Source organism: Tursiops truncatus, chromosome 15 (assembly GCF_011762595.2).
Source record: "Tursiops truncatus isolate mTurTru1 chromosome 15, mTurTru1.mat.Y, whole genome shotgun sequence".
Classification (NCBI taxonomy): domain Eukaryota; kingdom Metazoa; phylum Chordata; class Mammalia; order Artiodactyla; family Delphinidae; genus Tursiops; species Tursiops truncatus.
In genome coordinates this window covers 70,837,844-70,865,255 of record NC_047048.1, presented here as the reverse complement: position 1 = coordinate 70,865,255, position 27,412 = coordinate 70,837,844, and the positions used below count along the sequence as shown (strand labels likewise).

The 27,412-nt window shown below is 47.0% G+C and overlaps 1 protein-coding gene across 12 annotated transcripts in view; it reads left to right on the top strand.

Annotated features, from left to right (window-relative positions):
* Positions 1 to 6,154: 6,154 nt before the first annotated feature.
* The window catches only part of ADA (adenosine deaminase), a 47,688-nt gene continuing 26,430 nt past the window's right edge, over positions 6,155 to 27,412 (top strand). For 4 of the 12 annotated variants that reach the window (XR_004522249.2, XM_033840794.2, XM_033840793.2 and 1 more), the window contains exon 1: positions 26,145 to 26,302. Coding sequence is in view for 3 of the 12 variants with exons in the window: in XM_033840794.2 (XP_033696685.1) it covers positions 26,270 to 26,302 (33 nt within the window). In the remaining 9 variants the exon portion in view is untranslated. Of the gene's footprint in view, positions 6,322 to 13,659; positions 13,763 to 22,720; positions 22,937 to 26,141; positions 26,303 to 27,412 lie in introns of those variants that run through there. The other 8 variants (XR_012326351.1, XR_004522242.2, XR_012326350.1 and 5 more) reach the window with 5 other exon arrangements.

Below are 27,412 nucleotides of genomic sequence, written 5' to 3'. Positions count from 1 at the left end.
GCAAAGCTGAGTTTCTCGGCCTCAGCTTGGACCAGAAGAGGAGGCTGGGCAGCTCTGGGGGGAACCAGGGGCTGTGTCTGGAGCCTGGGTTTGATTGCAATTCTGCTGTGTGGCTTTGGGTAAGTAACTTCGCCTCTCTGGGCTCTCCAACTCTTTATCTGCAAAATAGAAATAATAACCATTCCTCTCACTCACAGGCTTGCTGGAGGAATAATCAGGTGATGGGACATGAAGGAGCTTAAAAGAGGGTGTGGCACAAAACAAGGCTAAGTATATAATAGCTGGGTTTTGGAGGGTTTTGTTTGTTTGAATTTATTTTATTTATTTGGCTGCACCAGGTCTTAGTTGCGGCACACAGGATCTTTTTAGTTGTGGCATGCGGACTCTTAGTTGTGGCATGCGGGATCTAGTTTCCTGACCAGGGATCGAACCTGGGCCCCCTGTATTGAGAGTGTGGAGTCTTAACTGCTGGACCACCAGGGAAGTCCCTAGGTTTTTTTGGTTTGTTTTGTTTGGTTGGTAGCTAGAATTCTTGACATTTAGAAAGTCCAGAGATGGGGAGAGAAAGGATGGTCTGGAGCTTAGCAAAGGAGGCAGCAGGTAGAGCTGGATATTCATGGGTCCACCACTGCCTCGCCAGCTTCCAGACCTCAGTCTCCTGTTGTGTGGAATGGCCACCTCACTTCACAGCAAGGACGGGACATGCAGCAATACCTGGGACCCTCATGCACATGTGACCCCATTCCTGACCTGGTCAGGGCCCCAGCTTCCCTCCACATTGGGCCGGGCACACAGAGTGTTGATCAAATCTAGGCTTAACACCCACCAGGGCATTTGGAATCTCCTGGCCTGGATTCTCCCTCCCAGGGAACTGTAGGGGCCTTCTGGAGACATTTTCCCCGAAAAAGCACCCCAGTGGAGAGTACCCCTATGAGCACATCACCTGAGCACCAGCTCTTTGGTGGTGCTGGGTGAGGACCACTTTATATGAGCCAATCTGCTGTCCTGCCACAGGGCCCTGTCTTCGTATCTGCCATTCAACTCTTGCCTAATTGACAGTTACACTCAAGTCCTTCCTCTGCTCTGAAACCTCCCATGGCTCTCCATCGCCTGATTCCTCGCCCTGACATTCAAGGCCACGCATGGCTTGAGTCGATCTGTCTGTGGAGGGCATGCCTAGGTTGCATGAGAAACACTCACTAACATCCTGCCCTTCCTTTAAGATTGAAGTAAATGCCACTTCATTCATTTATTCCTCTATCATGCATTCATTCATTCATTCAACACAATTTATTAAACACATAATTTATTTATTGATACATCTTTGTCACCTACTAGGTGAAGACATGATTCTAGGCCTGGAGTAGAAAGAGACTGTGGTCTTAACCAATTGTAAGTAAAATGTCTTAATTTTGCAAATTTCCTCAAACACGTGACCATGTAAATGCGTTGCAGAGCCCCTCTAAAGGTCTTGGAGGGGGATGTAACTCCACCCCTGTGTCCAGCCACGTGGGACCGTCTCCTGGTGCAGGAAGCCTTCCTTGACGATGCTCTCTTCCTCCTCTGAGCTCCAAGGTCTTGACTCCTGGCTCCGTCACCAATTAGCTATGTGCCCTTGGAAAGTCATTTTCCCAAGTCTCAGATTATTTATATCAAGTGGTAATAACGACTCCTACCTGGAGAGAGTCGTTGCAGGAATTGCGTTAGATCGGTAAGCCTGCGTTGTGTGGCAGCTATCATTAGTGGCCGCAGGAGCCGCTGACTCCGGCAAGGCTGGCTCCCAGCAACTTGCGGGATCCAGAGGTTTGCTCTCTTTGCCCACTAGAGGGCACCAGAAATCACAAACGACATCCGGTCACTGCGCCCTGGCTAAGCAGGTGTCCCGGAGCTCCCTAAGGGGTAAGAGTGAGGGGTTTCCGGGCTCAAAAGAGACCCCCAAGGCCAGCCAGGAGCCTGACAGTTTCCTGTGTTCCTAGGTCTGGCTGCCAGTGGTGGAGGCAGGCTGCATCTGGCCCACAAGGGTCCTCATGCCCAAAGCCCTCATGTCCATCCCTTGCTACATCCCACAGCCCAAGACAGTGTGGGTAAAAGAGCTCTAGTTTCTGGAGCTGGCTCTTCACGTTTCTGTCTCTTGACCTTGGGCAAGTGACTTGACCTCTCTGAGCTTCAGTGTCCTTTTCTATAAAATGGAAATGTTACTGGTCCCAAAGAAGGGAAGAGCCTCTCTGTGGAGAAGATATGGCCATGATTGTTTGTGTCGCTTTCCCCCAGTAAATATGCTACAGTGTAATTTGCTGTTTCCTGCTGATGACAAATGTAATGTGTTGATTAATCCAAGTGTTGTATTGAGCGCCTTACCATGAACCTAGCCCTGTGCTGGTTAATGAGATTGACAAAAATGAAGCTAGGGGTTTTTGTTAGGGGTAGTGGGATTCTGGGTGATAGATTTCTACCACCTCAGCCCTCTTCTATCCTCCAAACTCTCTACAGTGTTGATGCATTGCTTTTACCATGATGGAAAAGGAAGAAAGGGAGGGACACTGACTGGGCACCTACTGTGTACCAGATGTTTCCACGTCATCCTTCCTCTAAGACAGCAGGCTCCATGCAGACAGGGACCACCCGGCTTGCTCACCGCCATATTCTCCGTGCCTAGCATGATGCCTGGTGCATAGTAAGGTCTCAATAGATAACGTGTTTAATGATCAAGAATGACTTGTGCAGAGTTTACAAAGGAGGAGCTGAGGTTCAGAGAGGTTGTGTGACTTGTCTGAGGTTACACAGCTAATGGGATGCAGGGCCAGGATCCTGAGGAAGTTCTTTCTGCTCAGCGCCTGTTCTTCATCCTCCATCCTCACACCCCTTTGTCCAAAACAGCTTATCTTACAAATACATACTTATGTAGTAGTGGTTAAGCAACAATCCTAAGAAGTAGGTGTTAGAATTTCCCCCATTTTACAGATAGGAAAACTGAGGCACTGGTCCGTTAACCAACTTGCCCAGATCACACAGCCAGTAAATGGTAGAACCAGGATTCTAAGCCAGGCATCCTGTCACTGAAACACTTGCAGGTGACCACTCTGCCATGCTACCTCTTGGAGGGGCTGCTGGGTGTGAATCTTATCTTCTCGATGCCCTGGGGCGCCCTGGAGGACCCGGATCATGCCGTCTTTTGTACAGCCCCTGGAGCCCCTGGCACAGCGTTGGGCATGCTGCAGGCCCTCAGTTCAGGGCCTCTGGCTGGGGGGTTTGTCCATCAGGGGAGGCCCCTTAGCTGCTGTTGCCCCATTTAGAAGTTAGTTGGTGGCCCTGGGTTTCTAGTGCAAGGTCATCTCTACCCTTTGAGCCTAGAGCCACCTGTGCATGCCCCACCCCCTCCTGTACACACCTGCCAGCAGCAGATGGCACTTTGAGGATGGGGGGAGGAGGCAAGAGTTGGACTTTGGCCCCTTTATCTGCACTCCTTTCCCCAGTCTTAGACAGATGTATGTCCAGAAGTGTATGGCCTGTGTGCACATGGGTATAAATATATATATATATACACACACACACGCACGTGAGCCCACATGTACAGTGCGTTCCCGTGCACATGCCTGTGGATATAAGCAGTCCTGTGTGTGAGTGCATATGTGTATCTGGCTGTGGTATGTGTTCTCCTATCCGAGGGTGCAGATGTAGACTTACGTGTGAGCCCGAGTTTATGTGCAGCTTTGCACATGTATGTGATGTGGAAAGACAGAGCACCAAAGTGGAAGGGCAGCTCGTTGCCTAGTCTCAGTTTCCTCATCTGTAAAATGGGGACAGTAATGGTCCCACACTGGTGGAACAGTGCCAGACACACAAAAGGTGCCATAATATTGGCCATCATCATTATTATTATTAATAACCTCCCAGGGGTTGTATGGAGATTCCACAAAATAATAGCTTTGAGGGTCTGGCTCAAGAAATGTTTCTCCCATCATCCTTAGCTCAGTTGTCTTTTTCTTCTTTCCCTTGGTTTTATCATCACAAAGCTAATATAACAATGGTCTAGTTTGGGAAATAGAGGTGGGGAAGGGTGGGGCACCTGTCACCTAGAACCCCATCACCCCCAACACAAGTAGTATTTTCTTTCTTTTTAATTAAGAGTTGTTTTTTTTTTTTAATTTATTTTTGGCTGTGTTGGGTCTTTGTTGCTGTGCACGGGCTTTCTCTAGTTGCGGTGAGTGGGGGCTACTCTTCGTTGCGGTGCATGGGCTTCTCATTGCAGTGGCTTCCTTTGTTGCAGAGCACACGCTCTAGGCGCCCGGGCCTCAGGAGTTGTAGCTCTAGGGCTCTGGAGTGCAGGCTCAGTAGTTGTGGCTCGCGGGCTCCACCGCTCCGCAGCACGTGGGATCTTCCCGGACCAGGGCTCGAACCCGTGTCCCCTGCATTGGCAGGTGGACTCCTAACCACTGCGCCACCAGGGAAGCCCAATAGTTTTTTAAAATTAATAGTTGCCGTACAATATTTTATGTTACAAGTGTACAATATAGTGATTCAGAATTTTTGCAGGTTATACTCCATTTATAGTTACTGTAAAATATTGGCTATATTCCCCGTATTGTACAATATATCCGTGTAGCTAATTTTATACCTGATAGTTTGTACCTCTTAATCCTCTACCGCTATTTAGTATTTTTATTTCTGCTATTTCTTTCCAGACTTCGTTCATAAGTAAGCTAGCACAAGGCTTGGCACTAGGATGGTGCTTTAAGCACATTTGGATGGATTAACAAACATTTTTTTCAGCTTAGATGATTAAACTATTTTCTATCCTGCTTTTGTTCCCTTATGATGGGCATTTTCTGTGTGACAGCCAGTAATTTATAACTATTAGAGATAATAGAAGAAAATTAGAAACTTCCCAATGCCCCCAAACTGGGAAATAGTCAATTGAGTTATGGAAGAGTCATCATTAAGAAATGTTGTGGGTTAATAACAGACATATAAGATTCTTTTCTTTCTTTGGGACAAGTTAGTGTTTCCATATTAGGAAAGGGGTGTGTCCCAGGATTTATCTATCCCTGGACATGAAGGGGATGCCATCGAAAAAAATGAGCCTATAGCCAGCCAGAAAATGCAAATCAAAACTGCAGTGAGGTACTTCTACACACCCACTAGGGCGGCTATAATCAACAAGACAGACAATAACAAGTGTTAGGGTGTGGAGAAATGAGAACACTTGTACACTGCTGGTGGGAAAGTAAAATGGTGCAGCTGCTTTGTAAAACAGTCTGGCAGTTCCTCAAAATATTAAAAGTAGAGTTACCATATGACCCAGCAGTTCCACTTCTAGGTCTGTACCCGTGAGAAATGAAAACATATGTCCACTCACAAATGTTCACAGCAGCATTATTCACAAGAGCCAAAAGGTGGAAGCAACCTAAATGCCCATCAACTGGTGCATGGGCCTATTCAATATGGTCTGTTCACACAGTGGACTCTTTTCTGGCAATAAAAAGGAATGAAGTACTGATGTGTGCTGCACTGTGGAGGGACCTTGAAAACATTATGCTCAGTGAAATAGGCCAGACACAAGAGACTTTGTGTGATTTCCATTTTGTATGATTCCATTTATATGAACTGTCCAGAAGAGGCAAATCCAGAGAGACAGAAAATAAATTGGTGGTTTTGGGCCGGGAGGGGCAGGAAGTTAGCAGGGGGAGGGGGGTGCTAGGGAATGACTGCTAATGGGTACAGGGGTTTTGAGGGGAATGATGAGAAAGTTCCAAAATTGTTTGTGATGAATATAGTAAAAGCCATTGAATTCTATAATTTAAATTTATAAATTATATAAATTTCTAATTTAAATGGGTAAATTGTATAGCATGGGAATTTTATCTCAATAAAGCTGTTATAATATACTTTTTAAAAGGATGGAAACCCAAGATGACAATGAAAATATACACCGTCATTTATTAAGAGCATGGACTATGGACCAAGTACTTGGTAATCTCATTTAACTTTCACAACACCCTTGGTAGGTTATTTTCCCCATTGTACAGATGAGGATGAGGTTCAGAGGTTTTGAGTAAGTGGCCCAGAGTCCCTCAGCTGTTTTGTGGTAGAGCTGTGATTTGAACCCAGGCTCATCTGGAAGGTCTACGCTCAGTCTGAAGTACTTTTGTTGTAGTTCCCGTTCAAGATGCCAACACAGGAGGCTGCTGAACTCACCTCCTCCCACGGACTCACGGAATCTCCAGATACATATGGAAGAGTTTCCTCTGAACAAAAACCTCCAAAACCAGCTGAGTGACCCCTACGCATCAAGAGAATGAGAAAAACCTCACATGGAAGCAGGTAGGCGAGGCTGAGACACAATCTCGCCATAAGCCCCATCCCTGGCACGGTGTCCCACAAGTGGAAAGGAACTCAAAACCCTGATCTTCTCCCTGAGGAGTGAAGGGTTTGAACCCCACCTATAGCACCCCAACTTTTCAGACCTGCACTTTAAGTACTTTTGTTTTCTTCTTGGAAGGGGCCGGGAGCTGGTGCACCCAGCCAGCTGGACAAACATGCAGCTTACAGGACATGTAGGGCCCAGGATCTGGGTCTCCTCCCTAGTCTCTATCTAGCCTGGGCAGCCAGAGATTATGGTCAGGGCTTTTTATCACTCCCTGAAGCCTTCTCCCAGCATCTCCCTGTTTATGGCCCCTTAAGCAGACACCCAACAAAGGGCTGCCCAAGAGGCCCCAGAACTGGCTTGGCAAACAAATGTGACTCAGGTCTCTCCAAGGCAGCATTCAAGCCTGGGCCCTGGGCAGCTCCCACAACTTCCATCTTTACTATATGGAGATAATAATACATGTGCACTAAGATGTATGGACAAAGATGTTCATCACAGCATTGTTTATAATAGGGGAAAACTAGAAAGAACCTGAATGGTCAACACTGGGGGACTGGTTACTATGCAACAGAACGTACAAGGGATTAATACCATGCAGCCCTTAGAAGTCCTGCAGTAGAAGAATGCTTCCTGACATAGGATGAGGTTCATATGATGACGTCAAGTGAGAGAAGCAGACACCTGCTAGCCATCCCCACTTCTCACCACCACCCAGGCCAACTCCTGCTTGCATCCTACCATCTAGTCACATTAAACCTCTTATGGTCCCCCAAAAGCCCCAGGCTTTCCCTTTTTTCAGGCATTTGCACTTACTGTCCCCTCTGCCTGGAATGTCACTTCCCATCTCTTCCTGTAACTCTTTCAAACTGGCTAACTCTGGTTCAGCCGACAGGTCTCAGTGGAAACGTCTCTTCCCCTGGGAAGTACTCTCTGGCATTTGGGCTGGCGCAGGGCCCCTCTGTTCTCTCACCACCCCTGTGGGTCCCCCAGCACGGCATGTGTCACACTCTCTGTGACTGGACATTTAACTTCCTGCTTCAGAAGATGAGGACAGACCTCCAGCTCTGCGTGAACATCTCACAAGTACCATGCTGGTCCAGTTTATTGAGGATATCATGCTAATAGGACTTGGTGATCAGTAAGCATTACACATCTTAGCTGGCTCACTAAGACACACATACACACACACACACACACACACACATGCACATCTATATAATATATGGAGAGAGAGAGAGGGAAGGAGGGACGGAGGGAGAGAGAGAGAGATCTATGTTGCAGTCTTAGAGCAGAATTCCTTCTTCTCTGGGAAAACTCAGTTCTTGCACTTAAGGCCTTCAGTTCACTGGAGGAGGCCCATCTACATTACGGAGGGTAACATCCTTTTCTTAAAGCCAACTGGTTGTAAATGTTAATCATCTTTAAAACACCTTCATAGAAACATCTATACTTGAACAAACGACTGGGCACCAGAACCCAGCCAAGTGGACACATAACATTATGATCACAGACCCTACTCCTGGTACCAATTACTTGATCAACCGAGACTCTTACTTGGAGACAAAAGAAACCACTCTGGTTCAAACAAGAGAGATTTATTCTAAGATATTTGAGAGACTCTCCATAAAGGCCAGAGTATAAGACCTTTCTCCTTTCCTAATATAAGCACTGCAAGTTAAAAATTCCCCTAGACACTGCTTTAGATGCATCCCACAAATGATGTTACACTGTATTTTCATTTTTCACTTAGTTTGAAATATTTTCTAATTTTCTCCATGATTTCTTCTTGGATGCCTGAGTTATTTATAAATGTATAAATACATTTCAAAATATCTGTGGTTATTTAGATATAGTGTTATTAATATATAATTCCATTCCACTGTGAAGACACTGTAAGATTTCAGTATTTTGAAGTATACAGAGACTAGCTGAAGGCAGAGCATAAGTCTGCCCTGGTGAAGGTGCCACGTGCACTTGAAGAGAAGTCGTTGGGTATAATGAACCGTAAATGTCAGTTAGCTCAAGGTGGTTGCTGGTGTTATTTAGATCATCGGGTTTTTACTGATTTGGTGTGTTACTAGTTGACTTATCATTGACTGAGAAACAGCTATTAAAACCTCCAACTATTGACATTTGTACACACATGTTCTCAGCGACATTATTCACAATAGCCAAAAAGTGGAATGTCCACTGATACATGAATGAATAAACAAAACGTGTATATACATACAATGGAATATTATTTAGCCTTAAAAAGAAAGGAGGACTTCCGTGGTGGCACAGTGGTTAAGAATCCGCCTGCTAATTCAGGGGACACGGGTTTGATCCCTGGTCCGGGAAGATCCCACATGTTGTGGAGCAACTAAGCCTGTGTGCCAAAACTACTGAAGCCTTCCCACCCTAGAGCCCGTGCTCTGCAACAAGAGAAGCCACTGCAATGAGAAGCCTGTGCACCGCAACAAAGGGTAGCCCCCGCTCACCGCAACTAGAGAAAGCCTGCACACAGCAACGAAGACCCAACGCAGACAAAAATAAATAAATAAATAGATAAATAAATAAATTTTAAAGAAAGAAAGGAAATTCTGACACATGCTACAACATGGCTGAATCTTGACATCATGCTAAGTGAAACAAGCCAGTCACAAAAAGACAAGAACTATATGATTCTACTTATATGAGGTCCCTAGAGTAGTCAGATTCATAGAGATAGAAAGCAGAAGGGTGGGATTAGCAGATGCAAACTATTACATATAAGATGGATAAATGACAAGGTCCTACTGTGTATCACAGGGGACTATATACAATATCCTTTGATAAACCATAATGGAAAAGAATATGAAAAATAATGTATATATAAGTATAACTGAATCATTTTGCTGTACAGCAGAAATTAACACAACATTGTAAATCAACTATACTTCAATAAAATAAAATATATTCAAGCATATATATGTATGTATATATGTAAAAAAGAGAGAAAGTAGAAGAGTGGTGGCCAGAGTCTGAGGGGAGGGGGAATGGGGAGTTGTTTGATGGGTAGTGTTTCTGTTCTACAAGATGAAAAAGCTTTGGTGATCAGTTGGACAAAATGTAAATATATATAACACGGCAAAATTATACACTTAAAGTGATTAATATGGTAAATTTTATGTTATGTGTATTTTACTATTGCAATTTAAAAAAATTTTTTTAAATCTTCAACTGTTTTTGTAGATTCTAATTCTCCCTTCAATTCTGTCAAGTTTTGAATTGTGCATTTTAAAGTTTAGATACTAGACATATATACAAATATAACTAGCATAGCTTCCTGATGAAACGACCTACATTGATTATAGACAAAAAATAATATTATTCTCATATACACAGATTGGAATTCCCTACTTCCAGCCACTTCATGTGGTGATTAAAAGCATGAGCTCTAAAGTCAGAGAGTCCGATTACGCCACCTATCTGTTGTGTAACCTAGAAAGGTTATTTAATTTCTTTGAGCCTCAGTTTCCTCATCTGTAAAATGGGCTTCATAGCTGTATCTATTTCCCAGGATTGCCATAAAGATTAAGCATAAACAGCACCCAGCCCAGAGCCTAGTACGCAGTAAACACTCAAGGTGTGTCAGCTATCATCATCATCATTGTCATCATCATCGTTGTCATCACATATGTATGTGTGGATAGAAATCATAATGGATGAGGAAGGCTTTGGAAGGCAAGTCATAAGAGGAATCTTTGAAGGAAGCCAGGTAATCCTGGGCAGAGACGAACATGAGCACTGGCCTCACGTGTCTGCAGGGCTATAATGAGATGGGAAGAAGCAACCAATTATTTCTGGAGACCCTAGGGAAGATGATGACCCAAGAAGGAACCACAGACAGTGGTCAGCTTGAAGGAAGAAGCCACCACCAGAGTTTTGACCTATGATTTGCTCAGATTTGGGGGAGGAAGTGAGCTCCCCAAGCCAGGAAGTGTGCAGAGCTAAGGCTCAGTGGGCAGATGTCAGGGAGAGGATTCCTGCACTGGTGGGAGGTGGAGGAAATGACTTAGGAGGTCCTGTCTTTGGCCTTGGTCTCTCTGGATAAGGCTCTGAAGGTTCCATCCCCTCTTTGGCCACAGCCAGTGACTAGAGGCCATTTCAGGATTATGGGCAATATCCTTCGCTCCTCCTCTGTCTGTCCTCTGTGTGATTCTATTCCTTGATCACAGCCAAGCTCCCACCCCACTACCTCTGGGCCTTTGCACATGCCATATCCACTCCAAAGAAGTGCATCCAGGTTTTGTGGACCTGAAACTTATAAAGCTGGGAGACCTCCTTTAAGGAAAAGAGAACCAAAAATCAGATAAGAATGTGAGTATTTAGAACCAGAAACAAAACCACAACGAATTTTTTTTGTGTGTGTGAGGCCAGCATTGTTTTGCTTTTACTATTTTCATTTTTTAAATCTTTTTCAACAGAAACAGACTCACAGACATAGAGACACACAATAGAGACACACATAAAGACCACAATAGATTTGTGGTTGCCAAGGGTGAGAGGGGGTGGGGGAGGGATGGAATGGGAGTTTGGGATTAGCAGATGCAATTTGTTATACATAGAGTGGATAAACAAGGTCCAACTATATAGCACAGGGAACTAACTATATTCAATATCCTATGATAAACCATAATGGAAAAGAATATGAAAAAGAATGTACATATACATATAACTGAATCACTTTGCTGTACAGCAGAAATTAACACAGCATTGTAAATCAACCATATGTCAATAAGGTAAAATTTTAAAAATAATAAATAAATCGTCATCTTTTTCAAGTGATATTGGTTTTTCAGTTGACTGAGGTGATATCAGGTATCTGTTTAAAATAAATTTGAGACATGTGCTCCATGAGGGCAAGGAGTTTTGTCTTATTTGTTCACCTCTGTTATCTCCCAAACCTCAACAGTGCCTAGACAAGTAGATAATTGGTAAATATTTGTTTAATGAAATTAATTAAAAATAATAAGCAGATGATAGCGTAAGTGTACCTAAATATGGCAAAATTTGCGATGAAAAACCACAATGAATTTTTAAAAGCTGATGAACACTAGACAATATCTAGAAAAATAACATAATATTTACATTTATCACCTGATACACCTCTATAACATTTTTATTCCTACCTTTTGGCTGTATACTTTTAGGATAACCTCTTCATATGACATTGATTTTGTAATGTCATTTTCTTTTCTTTTTAAAAAAATTTTACTTATTTATTTTTGGCTGTGTTTGGGTCTTTCTCTAGTTGTGGCGATCGGGGGCTACTCTTTGTTGCAGTGTGCTGGCTTCTCATTGCAGTGGCTTCTCCTGTTGCAGAACACAGGTTCTAGGTGCGCAGGCTTCAGTACTTGTGGCTTGCGGCCTCCAGAGCGCAGGCTCAGTAGTTGTGGCGCACGGGCTTAGTTGCTACGTGGCATGTGGGATCTTCCCGGACCAGGGCTCGAACCCGTGTCCCCTGCCTTGGCAGGTGGATTCTTAACCACTGTGCAGCCAGGAAAGTCCCAATGTCATTTTCTTTAGAGAAAATAAGAAGATAATTTAGGCTTTTCTCTAGCACAGTTGACCAAAAGGTTTTTTTGTTTGGTTGGTTGTTTTTGTTTGTTTGGTTGTTTGTTTTAATTGTTGATAGTTTAGAAAAGTTTCTTTCAACTTCACAACTCATTATGGGTGAGGTCATAAAATTTTAGGATTGTTGTCAAATTTAGAAAAACATCTATCAAGTTTCTTTCATAGAGGAGGTGTAAGATTTCAGGACTTTTCATGTTTCCTTGATCATTAATCTTAAAAATGCTTTGAATAAGTTGCCGCCTATTAATCAGTTTGTTGCCAATGTCCTCTTAGCAATGATGTATTTTGAGTTTTGTTATTTTCATCAATGCAGTATTCCGTGACAACTTCCCCTTAGCTGCTAGCTCCTCAAAAATGCCACCGCCATGCCAGCAATACCCCAAATGCGGGGAAGTATGACCGAGGGGAAAGTCAAAGAGGCAGCATTCTTATCCAGCTGCAGTTAAATTAGCTTACTTTGGCAAACTCTACACCATGTGATCCTGAGTGTGCCTTGCTTGGGCTCCTCCCAGGTCACTGGAAGGTGTCTGGCAAGTGAGGAGCTTAAGCTTTGTAGCTTTGTAGCTTTGTAGCTTCATGGTAAGCCTGGCAAATCCATTTCTGCCTCTTCCCAGAATGGAGTCTCTGCTCCGCCTACCGGTGTTGCTTGTGGGTTACAGCTTCTCATCTTGTCAATCTCTGCTCAAGCATCACTTCATCCAGGAGGCCTCCAAAATAGGTTAGCTGCCCCATGAGGCTGGAGGCCACGTCTGTCTGTCTAGCTCACCCTGTCCCCTCCGTATACTTGGAGCAGAGCCAGGTACATAGTACAACCATAGACTCCAAAGGCTGAAGTGACTTGCCGAGTTCACCCAGACAGTAACTGTCAGAGCTGGGAGTCAACCAGGAAGGAAGGAAGGAAGGGAGAGAGGGAGGGACGAACTCCAGCTTCCCAGACAGCCTGCAGGCCTCGGACATAGAACTGTGTTTCCTGCCAGACCCCTTCAGAGCCCGAGCTGTCCAGCTTCCCTTCCTCCATCCTGGGTGGCTGATGAGGAACCCCCAGAGGAGGTCATCTGAGTCCTAGAGCAGAAATCTCCCTCCCCAGCACCACGGTTGTGAAGCATAGAAAAGAGTGTGAACCTGGGTTTGAATCTCCCGGCCACTTCTTAGCAGCCCTGTAGCTTTGAGCAAGTTGGAATCATCTCTCTATGCTTCGCTCCATATCCTCATTTCTAAAATGAGCCTTATGACCTCCCCTCCCCCCCACAGGGCTGGCTGGAGGACCTTAGACAGCGTTAGATTAGAGGAAGTTTTCTGGCCCTTGGAGACAGCACCAAGTTGCAGGGCTCTCTTTGGTTTTGGCTTGTTTGAATTTAATTTTTATTTTATATTGGAGTATAGTTGATTTACAGTGTTGTGTTAGTTTCAGGGGTACAGCTAAGTGATTCAGTTATACATATATCCGTTCTTTTTCAGATTCTTTTTCCATATAGATTATTAGAGAATATTGAGTAGAGTTCCCTGTGCTATACAGTAGGTCCTTGTTGATTATCTATTTTATATATAGTAGTGTGTATATGTTAATCCCTAACTCCTGATTTATCCCTCCCTCCATGTTTCCCCTTTGGTAAGCATATGTTTGTCTTCAAAGTCTGTGCAGGGCTCTCTTTGTGAACCAGGGTCTAAGCAGAACCCTTTCTTTCTCTCTCCAGCCTGAGCCCATCCACACCCCAGTCCCTTGAGGGTCCTTCCAAAGCTTCTGCTGTTGCTTCTTCTTGACTGATGTCAACCAAGATGACCAACCTGCTTGTTATGGTAAAGTAACTCCGGACTGAGCATGTATTCTGCCCTCCCACCTGCCTCTTGATTTGAGGGGATGAAGGGCACACCTCTGTCACGGGTGAGCCTCACACGCACAGAGGTCAGAAGGTGGCTGCCTCTGGATTATAAATTCCTCTCGGTGGGCCATTCCTTTCTCACCAAGTGTCCCCAGCACCCAGCACAGGGCCTGGCCCAGGGTCACACCCAGTAAACGCTAGCTGGGAATTAAGGGAGATGCTGGGACACTGACTGTCCCAAGGCAGTCACCCCTGGCTCACCACAGTGGCCACTGGGGGACAAGGGGTAATGCATCTACTGTGTGCCAGGCACCAAGCTCAGCTTTGCTACCTGCTTCTCTTGTTTCCCCGATGCCCTGAAAAATAGGTACTACCATCCCCATTTCACGGAGGTGGAGACTGAGGCTCAGCCAGGACAAACCACTTACTTGAGCCCACCCATATGGTAAAGCTTGGAGGGGTATTCCAATCAGGGCTCCTGGCTCTGCTTACTGCTCTCCCTATCAGTCCTTAACCTAGAATTCCCCCCAGGAAGTCATTTTTTCCTGTTAAGGAATGCTCCTCTGTTAAAATGTAGTACAATGGCAAATGAGTCTAAAATTACATTTTAAAAATTGAACACTATTTTCTACCCAGGGGTAAAAACAACCGTGAGCTCCTCAAGGGAGGGAATGGGTTTTTTTTCGCTGTTGTTGTTCTTGTATCCTCACTGCCTATCACAAGGTCTGGCATGGAGTAGGATTTCAACAGACGTTTGTTGAATGACTGTGTGAACGTGTGAGTGAGTAAATGAAAACAGCCATCTCACCAATCAATGGCCCATCCCTGTAGAAGCATAGCTCATTTGGGCAAGATGAGACCCTCTAACCTAGTGGTCACAGACGTAGCATGTGGGCTATACAGTTCATAAGAAGGCTTTGTTTAATCCACATAAAATCTTTAAAATTTTTTAAATTACTTGTCAATATTTAAAAATTAGGTTTCACATAAAATCTAGATTTTCACCTTGTGGCAGAGACTTTCACCAAAAGTCTACCTTTCTCCAAACCCATACCCTGTTCTTCCCTGCACAGAGCAAGACTCTGTTTCCCAGCCTCCCTTGCGGTTACGATGATCATGTGATTACATTCTAGCCAGTGGAATGTGGGCAGAAGTAATATGTAGCACTTCGTGCCCAGTTCCTAAAACCTCCCTCCCAATCCTCCACACTCTTTTCTGGGTCTGTGGGGCAGGTGCAGAAGATCCAGGGGAGACTCCTAGGCCTTAGGAGATGGCAGAGCCAAAGATGAAAGGAACGGGGCTCATCCATGGCCGTGTGGAGCCTCCACATTGGACTATGGTGGGAACAGGAAACACATCTTTACAATGTTAAGGCCATGTGCTTTGGGATTTTTTGTTACAGCAGCCTATCCTGACTAATACATCTTCTCTTGAAAACTCCCAAATCTGGCAACACAGGGCTTACTTTTCTACGTGACAATGATGAGCTGGACTTTTGTAGCTGTTGTGCCCTTCAGCCTAGCTGGCGTTTTCTAGCTCACCTGATCCCTGCTCTCAGTCTGCCTGGCTTCCAGAGCTATTTGATTTTGCAGCTTCTGCTCAAATTCAATCTCTCTCTCAAACATATGGGGAAATTGAGGCACAGAGGGGACAGGGGGCCAGCTTCAGGTCACAGTATGTTAGGGATAGAGCTGAAACTTGGACTGAAGTCTCCTAATTCCTACTCCAGTCTTCTTCCTTGGGATCTTTCTTAGGAAGTGACAAAAGAGGGAGCTGTTCCAAGTCTAAGGCCCTTTTGGGGTGGAGGGGGAGTTAGGTGGCCAAGACGGAGAGGGGGCACCCCAGATGGTGGAGGGGGTGAAAAGAGGAAGGGAAACCCTGACTCCCCTGTGACTCCAGTTGGCATAAGGCTTAGAAATGCCCGACAGGCAGTGAGGAGCTGGGTCTGCAGGTCTGGTTCAGAAGCCTGACTCTAATCGTCCCCGTCCCTCTCCCTCTAGGGAAAGGGCCTGTGTCCTTGATTGCCTGAGCTCCACTGACAAGAAGCAGGAACGAATTCTCCCTCCCAGACAGTCAAATCCCGAAAGAAATGAATCTGCAAATTAACATCCCATGTTGAGGTAGCTGTGCCAGGAATGTCCAGGTGGTGAGGGCTGGGAGGGAACCCTGTGAGGTGTGGACAGAGCCATCCCGGTGAGCCCTCTCTCTCTCTCTTTTTTTTTGTTTTTTGCTGTACGCGGGCCTCTCACTGTTGTGGCCTCTTCCTTTGCGGAGCACAGGCTCTGGACGCGCAGGCTCAGCGGCCATGGCCGGTGAGCCCTCTCTTAGTGGCTGGGCTGGGCTGGGACTTCGCCTCCCCCTCAGTCACTCTAATTCCCCAATACCTTGAGCACCTGTCAAACATACGTTTTCTGGAGGGCTCGGAGAAAACGCACCTCACCTGAGGAAACTTCCCGGCATCCCTTCCCACGCTTTCCTGCAAGGGAGGCAGCATCTGCCGTGGAGACGATTGTGGATGCCCAGGGGCGGCTGAGAAGCCGCAGATCCTTCTTGGGCTCCACGATCTCGCCTACCCAGACCAGACTCCCGCCTGGATCCCACGGCAGCTTTGCCAGAAGCATCGTTTGCTCATACCTTCTCCAAGGCTTACCCTCCCCTCCTCCACTGAGGGCCAGCTGTCTTCCCCAGCTCGGACTGGGAAAGGCTCTTGGAGACTTGAATTTGCATCCAACACTCCCCCTCCACTGCCGCTATATTGAAAGGAACAGAGAGAAATCACTAAGTTGAGGGCCCGGGTAGAGAAAGAAGAAAAGAGAGTCCCCTCTGTCTGTGAAGTGTGTTCAGAGCTGTTGATGCAGAAAGGCTTTGCTTGAAAACTCCATGAACCCAAAAGAGCCTTGGGCACAAAAGCTCTGAGCTGCTCTCAAGAAGTGATTATATAGCAGTTACACCGGATGTGCATTAAACACTAATAACACAAACGCTTACAGAGGCCTACAATACCTTACTCAACTTTCTGGTGGGAGACAGAGAGTCTGAGCAAAATAATTTTAGCACCCAAACTCATTTGGTGGCAAAAACCCAACCTGATCAGTTGTATGAATATGCATACGTTATTCTCTGCAGAGATATTAATGTGTTTAATTATGGTATGCTAACCCAGACCCTCAACTAATAGCTTTTTTTTAAGTTTTTTATTTTATATTGGGGTATAGTTGATTTACAATGTTGTGTTAGTTTCAGGTTATACAGCAACATTGTTCAGTTATACATATACATATGTCCATTCTTTTTCAGATTCTTTTCCCATATAGGTTATTACAGAATACTGAGTAGAGATCCCTGTGCTGTATAGTAGGTCCTTGTTGGTTGTCTATTTTATATATAGTAGTGTGTATATATTAATCCCAAACTCCTAATTTCATCCCCCCACCGCTAGTGTCTCTCTATAACATATGGCATGTGCTTTCAAAAACCCCCAAACTCCCCAAATCCCAAAATGCATGAGGGCCCTGAGACATCGGTGTTTTAGATAAGGAATTGGGGCACTTATACATTCTAAGTGCTTTACATCCATTAACCCACTTAATCCTTGCAATAACCCTATGGGGTAGAACTTAAGATTCTTCTTCCCATTTTATAGATGAGCAAACTGAGGCAGAGAGAGGTGAAGTGACTTGCTTCACAGCTGCTGTTGGAGCTGGCGTTTGGACCCAGGCATCCCAGTTCTAGAACTCTCTGAACCATTCCACCATCTGCCTTGCTAGGCAAGGTGGGGGTGGGGTGGGTGGGAAACAGAAAATAACCATTTTAAGCCTCATGTGCAACAAGTACACACCCAGGAGGGCACACAAGGAGCAAACCTGCTGCCGCAGGTGTTCTTGATGGTAACCCAGCCATCCAGGTTGCCCTGGTACTGTCCTGGATTCGGCACTGGAACTCCTGCATCCTAGAAAACTCATCAGGCCCATCCAGCTGGGACGGATGCTCACCCTAGTTCTTGGGGACCATGTGCCTCTTCTCTTATGAGTATTGTGAGCATCAGGACCCACTGAGGGGGATTCTGGGGTCTGGGGATGCGTATTGTTCATACAACATGGCTTCTGAACCCAAACAAGGATCTCCTGTGGGCACTTAAGCAAGACATGGGGAGGAAACCCTGGAGGACGTGCCAGCTGTGTCAGATTCACCCAGCAGCAGTGTGTCTCCACCTCAGCACCTTCCTAAGGGGTTTACAAGAACGAGGGCACTCTATCAGGTTTTCCCTGTGAGTGCTGACTTTGGACTCCATTGTAAACACAGGGGGGATATACCCTTGGGAGGAGATTTACTCTGATGTTCCAATTTAGAAATGACTGGCTTACACCCCCAGCTTTGAATTTTAACTCATTAAAGCCCACCCCGACTTCTCAGGAATGAGCCACACCAGAGACTCATAGCCACCTGCCACGGGCTTGCCCAGTCCTAAGTGCAAAGAAGAAAGAGGCAAGACCCCTGCCCTTGAGAAGCAGGTCTGGGCACATAGAGGCAGGAGATAAGCGTACCCCGACTCAGAGGAGGAGAAAGAGAGCCCCATGTGCTGAGGGTCCCGCGGGCTCCTGGAGCTGGTGAGGAAGAAGGGGGGCTGGCGTGGGAATGCTATACAATCCTTCTACTGCTGAGGGCTGCCCGAGTGAAGGATGCAGGCTGGAGGCTGCCAGTTAAACGTGGCAGACTGAACAGATAGATTTACCTTCACTGTTCTCTGGAGTTCCAGTATGAGGACATAAAGGCATTAAAAAAAAAATGCACACCTGTCCGCTGGAACAAAGAGACCATGTGAGAAGATGACAGCAGATAAGAGGAGTCAACCACATTCTGGAAGCTGGAAAGCAGATGGTGAGTGGGGACTGACTTAAGAAACCCGAGAGGTTGAAACCTGACAATTTAGGGGGAGCCATCAGGACACAAGACAATTTAAGATCTTCACAAAGTCTCAGGGGTCGGAGGGACCGGGAATCTCCAAAGGCCGAGTACAGAGCAGAATTAAAACCAGAAAGGCTGGTGGGTAACCATCTGTGGGACAACTGGATTTCTTCTACCCCAGCTGGCACAGGCAGGGCATGACCCTTCCTCACCGGAGCAGGAGGCTCCCTCTCGGGAGAGGCTGGACCATGATGATCTGAGAGAATGTACAGCAAGGCTCAGCACAGGGCCGGGAATCTAGCAGGTCCTTGGTAAGTTGCTGCTGTCATTATTCTATTCAGCTGGCCTCTTTTTGTCTTGTTCTCTAATTTTCTTTTGGTCGGAAAGAGACTCAAAGACATGAGGCAGAAAGGTGAAGTGGGCGGCAGAGGCTAGCTGCCTGGTAACACCCCCTCCAGCTAGCCACATGCCCTCGTCACACACTAGGCTATTTGCCTTCTAATATCTACTACCTTCTTTTTCTTTAGTAACAGAATCTCCCTTTTTAGATAGCTACCTTGCCCCCTAGCTCCAAGGCATTTTCCAGTCTCTTTTGCAATTAGGTGTGGCCATGTGACTATATAAATAGTAGTGTTGTGAGCAAGTCAGGAAGTATCTTTATAAGAGAAATGGTCTTCCTCCACTCTGCTCTCTGGGCTGCAGATGTGATGGCCAGTGCTCCAGCAGCCATACTGCACAATGAGGAAAGGGGCCACTTGCTAGGGATGGCAGAAAGAGAGATGGAAGGAACCATCTTCATGGAGTTGCCATACCAGCCTGCACTGCCAGCCTTTGGACTTCTTTCACAGGACAGAGAAATAGACTTCTTTCTTGTTTTGGCTACTATTATTCTAGGACTTTCTGTTGTGTGCATCTGATTCTGATCCTGTAAGCTTAAGTTGGGGGCAACCCCTCCCTTGTTGTCCTCTTTCCTATTCAGAGATCCTAGAAGATGAGAATCAGCAGAGACCTTAGCTGTTATGGAGTCCACAGGGCCAGGGGCAAAATCTGGCCCACAGATGTTTTCTTTAGCTCATACAAAGTTTTTAAAATCAGGAGCTATTTGAACACATTTTGAACATTAAAATGGCAATATCTGGCTTTTCTTGAATAATTGGAGGATCTGGCAACACTGAATTCATTCAGCACGGCAGGATTTAGTTGGAGCATCTGCTCCCTCATTGAGCAATCCCCACTTCTATTGCTAATATATATATATAATTTCTATAAGATCTATAAGGTATATATATAATACAAAATATCTATAAGGCATATATTATATAGTATGTAAGGTATATATATTATATATATAATATTTTATAGATACACATAATCCTATATTATATATAAATCATATATAATCATATATATATAATCCTATGAGCTAGTTTTATATATATATATATACACACACGTGCACACACACACACGTTATCCTATATGCTAGATATGTATATGGGTTACCCTATGAGCTAGGTATGTTATATATATATATACGCACTACCCTATGAGCTCGGTATGTAAATGTGTGTCCCCACGCAACAGATGAGGAATTTGAGGCTCAGAGAAGACTTGCCTGGGTCACAGGTCACAAGGCTGGAAGCAGTGGAGCCAGTCTGCATTCCATGCTGGCTCTGTCAGCCTTTGAGTTTGCAACCCTTGACGTCCCAACCCCTTGCTCAGAGTTTCTCAGAGGAAGACAACAGAGCCAAAGAGGAAGAAATGCTTAATGACCCTCTTGTCATATTGTATCAAACCAGTGGCACAGAGCCCCCCTGCTGCACTGCAACTTGGGAATGGGACTTTCCTCTCCATATCCTGTGACTGGCACAGAGCCAGCTGGGGAACTATGTGCTCAACAAATGAGGTAACCCACTCTCAGTCACACAGAGCCAGATGCGGAGCTGGGATGCAAACCCAGGGCTCCTGCCTGCCCGCCCAGGGCTCTTCCAGACCTGGTTGCCGCCCAACCTATCCTGTTTTCTTCAGATGCTGACAGAGGTCAAGAGCACAGGCTGAGGTCTAGCGTATTTACACTCAAACTCCAGCTTCACGTCTCACCACTTTGAGCCTCAGTTTCTGCACCAGGGAACAGAGCTAATCACTTACCTCATGGGGCCGCTGCGAGAATTTGATGAGATCACGCACATACCTTCTTGCGATAACCAGCACCTAATAGATACTCAATGAATAGGAGCTATTATTGTGATACATATTTTGTATGAGTGTGTGGGGTTAAGAGGGATTAATTTGCCTATGTCTTGAAATCCTTTCCCTTATGCTTTGACTTGCCCTCCCTTAACCCAAGGCAGCCTGAGCCCTTCATAGGACTGGACACAAGGTCACGCTCAGGCGAGGGCTTCCCATATATCTCAGGAGCTTGTGAACAATGATCTGAATTGTCTACTCACCTTCCATCATTCCACCAACATATAACGAGCTCCTACTCTCCAGCAGGCCCTGGGTCAGGGCTGGAGATGTAGGAGAAGTTGAATGTGTCCTGCCTTTGAAGACTATCTACCTGGCTGGTGAGGTTAGACAAGGTCCCATGACTCTGATACATGGAAGATGATGACAAGTCTTATGGGAAGGGGAGCAAAAGGGCTACCTTCAGGAAGATGCATTCCCACTCCAGCAGAGACTGCTAGATGCTCATCCACATCCGGGCTCTCCGCTCCTTCCCAGCCTGGACTACTACATTTCCCAGCATCCCCTGCAATTCAGTGTGGCCCCATGACCCGGCTGTGGCGATTGAATGTGGACTGAAGAGTTGTGTGCTACTTCTGAGCCTGGCCCCTCAAAAGCCCCAACACTGCTTAATACTCTCTTCCCCCTCTGAATGGCTGGAATAAAGATGACCCCCAGGGTAACCTTGAGACCCACGTGTTGTAGATTCAGAAGGACTGAGTGGAGAGTTTCTGCCCGCCCAGAATTGTTACATGAACAAGAACTCTACTTCTAGCCTATTTGCCAGGTATTTGTAACAGTCTGTGTGTTACAGTAACTACCGTTACCCTAATACATCTGCCTTGAAAGTCAGATTTTTTTTCATTATGTAACTTTTCCCCTTCACAACTTTAACAATTATATTTAGTGCTGTAGTACTAAGTTACCAATGTTATTGTCACAACTTAATTCTTTAACTGGAGATTATACTCCTGACCAGGATTGTTTCGATTGGGATATTCTTATTCATTAGTTCTGTGGGGTTCTTTTTGTTTGTTTTTGTTGGTTGTTGTTGTTGTTGACTGGAATTAGATCTTAAACTAGATTTTTCAGGAAGGTTATGTGAGAGTGACAATTCCTGCGTGTTTGAAAATAGATCTCGCTTCTCTTCACACAGGAGTGATGTACTTTGTGGATAATGAATCTGGGGGTGGGTATCTCTCCATCCCTCCTCCAACTCTGTAGACATTGGCCCACTGTGTACTGACGTGGAGAAATTCAAGGCCAGCCTGTATCACTGAGGGTCCCAGCAGGAACCAGGCGACACATTCAAACTGAGTCATCGAGGAGAGTTTAATAAAGGGATTATTTACATTCAGTTATAAAATGAATAAAGTCTGAGGATCTAATGTATAATATGGTGGCTATAGTTGATAACATTATTGTGTAATTGACGCTTGCTAATAGAACTTAAATGTTCTCACATGCAAAAAGGTAAATATGTGAGGCGATGGATGCATTCATTAACTTAATGGGGAAAAATCCTTTCAAAATGGATACGTATATCAAATCATCCCATCATACACTTTAATCTTACTATTTTATTTGTCAATTATACCTTGGTAAAGCTGAAAAAATACTAAATTTGTATAATTTACAAATTATTTATTTACAAAGAGGTAGGTAGGTGTAGCTGTCAGGGCACTGCCCATATGTCCTCAGCAATGACCTCTACGTGGCAACAGCTGCTTCCTACTAATACCTGAGTCAGCATCTCTCTCTCTCTCTCTCTCTCTCTCTCTCTCTCTCTCTCTCTCTCCTGCAGGTGTTTTCTAACTGTGCAAGTAAGCTTAGCCACTGTGTTGAGCAACCTAGAAACTCCAGGAACGTAACATCCTGGAGCAGCCCTCCAACAACGACAGTCGACAGTGGGTGGACAAACCTGGCAGCCTCCTCGCTCCTCAGTTGGATTAGCTCTGGGACACATTCTTCGTTCATCTCCGAGTTCCCCTGAGGGACTGAGCTCCAGTTGTCCTGTCTGGTAAGCTGTCTGGATGTATTAGCTTCTCTCACGTCCTGTCTCACTTCTGCCCTCCCCTTCCCATGTTTCCTGGGATCTTTTTCCCAAATAAACTACTTGTGCTCAAATCTTTATCTCAAGCTGTGCTTTTGGGGGGACCCTAACCCAGAGAGCAGAGTTTAGGGAAAGCAATGAAGGCTAGTGCAGTAGCCCGAGGGGCAGGAGGGAACCTGGAGAGGGAATGGTGTGGAGAGGGCCGGCTGTTGGGAGCCTTGACCTTGGTAGAGAGACACAGTTGACCCAGTGACTGTGGGGGGAGAGAGGGAATAAACATCCTGACTCCTCCCTCCTCCCACCTTCCGATCTCCTGCTGGTGCCCCCTATCAACCAAACCCCACCAGAAGTCAGAGAGCAAGCGAGCCTATTGGTGTTTCCATAGTGGTCAGGCTGCCTGGCACAGCAGTAGCGAGAAGGGCAGAAAGTGCATCTGGAGGGTCAAACAGAAGATGCGCAGCACACAGCCTGATTTTTTTCCTTTGCATTTGACTTGCTTGGAAAGCATAATCTCGATAGTCCAGGATCTGGGAGAAGGCTTTTCCAGGTGCCAGGATGGAGTAAACTAAGGGGCAGGGACTGGAGGGGCTGGGGTGTGCTGGAGCCAGCAGTTGTTATCTACGGCTGCCTAACAATCCACCCCAAGACTTAGTGGCTCCGAGTAACAGCCAGTTATTAGATATGCAGCTGTGTAGGTCAGGACTTTGGGCTGGGCTCAGCTGGGTAATTCTTCTGCTCCACATATTCAGCTGGCAGCTGTCCTGGTCTGGAGGGTCCAACATGGCTCCACTAGTGTGTTTGGTTTCTTGGTGGAGATGCTGGAAAGGCTGGTGGACTGAAATGACTATACCTGGGTTCTCTTAGTGTGATGATCTCAACATACTTGGATTTCCTACACAGTGACTCTGGGTTCCCAGAAAGAATGTTCAAGAGGTCCCAGTGGCAGCTGCAAGACTTCTTATGACCTAGGCTCAAAGTCCAGGAACGTCACCTCCACCACATTCTATCAAACAAGTCACTCAGTCCAGCCCAGGTACAAAAGGAGGAAAATTAGACTCCATCGGGCAATGGGAGGACTAGCAAAGAACCGTGTCACTTTTCACCAACCAGCAAGTCATCCAGGTTGACTAGTGTTTGGGGAATGTGCTGGGAAGTGATGTTGGAGAGGGTCCGGAATGTCATGACAGGGGCTGGGGAGACAGTAGTAAGGAGGAGAGTGAAGGTTCTGGAGTCAGATCCTAATTCAAATCCCAGCTCTGCCATGTATAACACATGTGCCAAGCAGGCTGTCCTTTCTCTGAGCCTCAGAGTTCTCATCTGTCAAGTGGGACCCATTCCTACCTCACAGGATGCTGTAGAGATTAAATGGGATGAAGTGCTTCCCTGAGAACCTGGCCCCAAGTATGTCTCAGTAAACAGGGACCATTATCATGTACCCTGAGTGACATGGGGAGCCAGGAAAGGATCTTACAGAAAACCCCTCTGGCTTCGACAATGTATCCGAAGGATCATTTTTGACCCGCTCTCACCCTTACTCTCACACAACCCGACACAAGCCCAGATGATTTTACACCCTAAAGGTAGCTTGCATCTGATTTTCCCCATGTCCCCCACTGTCATGGGCATCTCCACCCAGACCCTGCAGTTGCCTCCTTCCTGCTCTCCCACGCATCCTCTGGCCCCTCTGCAATGCCTTCCCCTCAGAGCAGCAAGCCCAGGCTTCATCTCCAGCTGCACACGAACCACATGGGGGATGGTGTTCAAGTACGGACTCCGGTTCAAAAGGGCTGGGATGGGGTCTGAGAGTCTGTGGTTGACGATTTCAGGACCACACTTGGAGTAGCTGCTGGAGAATGTTTTTCCCAAACAAAAGTTTAACCTCATCTTGCCTCCACCTACAACCCTCCATTGATTTTCCAGTGCTCTCAGGGGAAAGACCAAATCCTCATCGCATCCCACAGGCCCCATGTGATCTGGTTCTTGCCTGACTCTCTGGCCCCTTGCCCTCCACTCTCCCACTCCCTCTTTCCCCCTTATTTATTATTAATGTATTTATTCTATAATGAAATGAAATAGCAGCACCATCCCACCCAAGTACCGGAACACCACCAATAACCTGAATGTACCTGTGTGCAGCTCCCGCCCCCTCCTCTCCCCCACCCATTCCCCTGAGATAACCATTCTTCTCAAATTTGTGTTTATCTTTCCTTTGCTTAAAATTTTTTTTCTACGGATGCATGTTTGTCTAAACATGCATATTTTTGGTTTCGCTTTTATTATACATTCGAAAAGTTGCACCATAGAGTATGTAGTTTTCTGCAACTTATTCTTTTATTCAACATTGTTTGTGAGATAGATGTGTCGTTGTCTGCTGAAGTTCATTCAGTTTTACTGCAGTATAATATTCCATGGTGTGAATATTCCAGTTTATTTGCCCACCCGCCTGTGGATGGGCATCTGGGTGTTTCCAATGTTCTTGCTATTAGGAACAGCGCCGGTGGGAACATTCTTGCAGGCTCTCTCCGGCTGCACTGTGGGCCGGTTTTTCAAGGGAAAATGCCTAGGAGGGGATTCGCCGTGGGCCCCCTCCTCTCTTTTCATTCCCCAGCTCCCTGGGATCTCTCACACAGAATGCTCTCTCCACCTCGGCTTCCCTCTTCCACTCCACCTGCACCCACCCCGACCCCCTTCCCCTGGTAAACTCCGTGTTGTCAGAGAAGCCTTCCCCCACCTGCAGGCCACAGCTGGCCCCCATTAAAGCTTCCTGATTATACATTTACGTTGTGTGATTCTGCGATGAGCGTATGTCTCGCCCGGTAGAGTGCGAGCCCCACGAGGTTTGTGAAGCGCACCGGTTCCCAGCTTCCAGCTCGGGCCTGGCACCCTGCAGGCGCCCAGGCAGTAGCGTGACCGTGCCGGAGGGACCGGGCGGGAGGCAGAGCCCGGCCAAGCGGCTGCAGCCTGAGCCCACAGGTGCCTCCAACCCGGCGTCCCGGGCTAGCGATTGGGGGCGGGCCGCGGCCCCGAGGTGGCTCGGGTACGTCCCCACCGCCCTGCAGGAGTTCCAGGAAAGGCGCCGCGCGGGTCTGTTGGCCGGAGCGGGGCGCCGGCAAGGGGGCGGGGGCGGGGGCGGGGCCCGGGGCAGGCGCGGGGGTGGGGGTGGGTGGAGCCGGGCCCTATTAAGAAGAGCTTGGCGGGCCGCGATCACTGCAGGCCCCCGGGAAAGCAGACCGGCCATCGACCCAGCGGGACCACGGATCTTCGGCGGAGGGAGCAGCGCCGGGGTGCACGCTTGGCACCATGGCCCAGACGCCAGTTTTCGACAAGCCCAAAGTGAGCGCGGGCGGGGGCTCGGGGTCCGGGGTTCGGCGTCCGGGTCCTTGTCTGGCTGGAGGGCTTAGGGGCATCCACGGCCGGGGAGCAAACGGGGCCCCTGCAGGCGCTTTCTTCCCTCAGCTCAGGCCCTCGCCCGCCTCCAGGCCGTTTAATGAGAGGCAAAGAGACAGGAAGAGTCCTGAATCCGGAGGCGCCCCTTGATGGCTTCCAAGTTCTGCTTCTGCCTCTGATTTGACCCATCTGGGTCTCAGTTTCACTATCTGTCAGATGGGCGTCCTAGCACCGCGGGCGCTGAGCAGCCTAGGCAGGTGGCTTAAGCTTTCTGAACCTCAGCTGTAAAATGGGGCCCGGTTTCTACACCTATAGGCACCTAGTGTTGTGGACAACACATACTGAGTGCTGGGTGAACGGAAACAGCTTTATACTCCAACACTGCGACGGCTTTTGAGTGCCAAGGAGCCTAGGTTTGTGGATGTGCCCGTGAGAGCAGTGGGCCATGCCAGAGCCAGGAGGGAGGGGAGCAGGGCACCCCTCTCTACACACTAGAGGGGCTGGGTGGGCCTTGGGCCCCGGTAGGGTTCAGTTGGGGCCAAGCCACGGCCACTAGCCCCAGGGGATAAACCCCTTGTCCCTCCTCCCACCAGCTTGGGTGGGAGGGAATGGTGGGTTCAGGGAGGGTCTGGGCCCACTTAATGGGCTTTGGAGCACTGAGATTCAGTCCAAGGAAGGCAGGGGCCCAGGAGTCTGTTCAGCAGGGTGAATCAGCTAGTAGGGTTGAGACTGCTGGGGGTGGGTTAGGGGAAGGAGTGAGCTGCAATCAGCTTCAATTTACCTCTCTGAGAAACAGGTGTGAGTGATGATGGCAGATATCATTGGAAAAGCATTGGTGAGAATCCGTGGGGAGGTGGGGAAGCTGAGGGGGGGCTCTGAGGAGATGAGGCCTGACCCCCACTTCTGATGCCCCTACCAGAGGGCAAATGCTCGCTACTCCCTGCCAGACGTTGCAGGCACTGGGGCTGAGCTCCTGCATCCCCCATGCCTCCTTCACAGCTCGTCTGGATGCCCCATGCCCCATCATTAGTTCTTCTTTCCTTTGAAGGCTTTTTT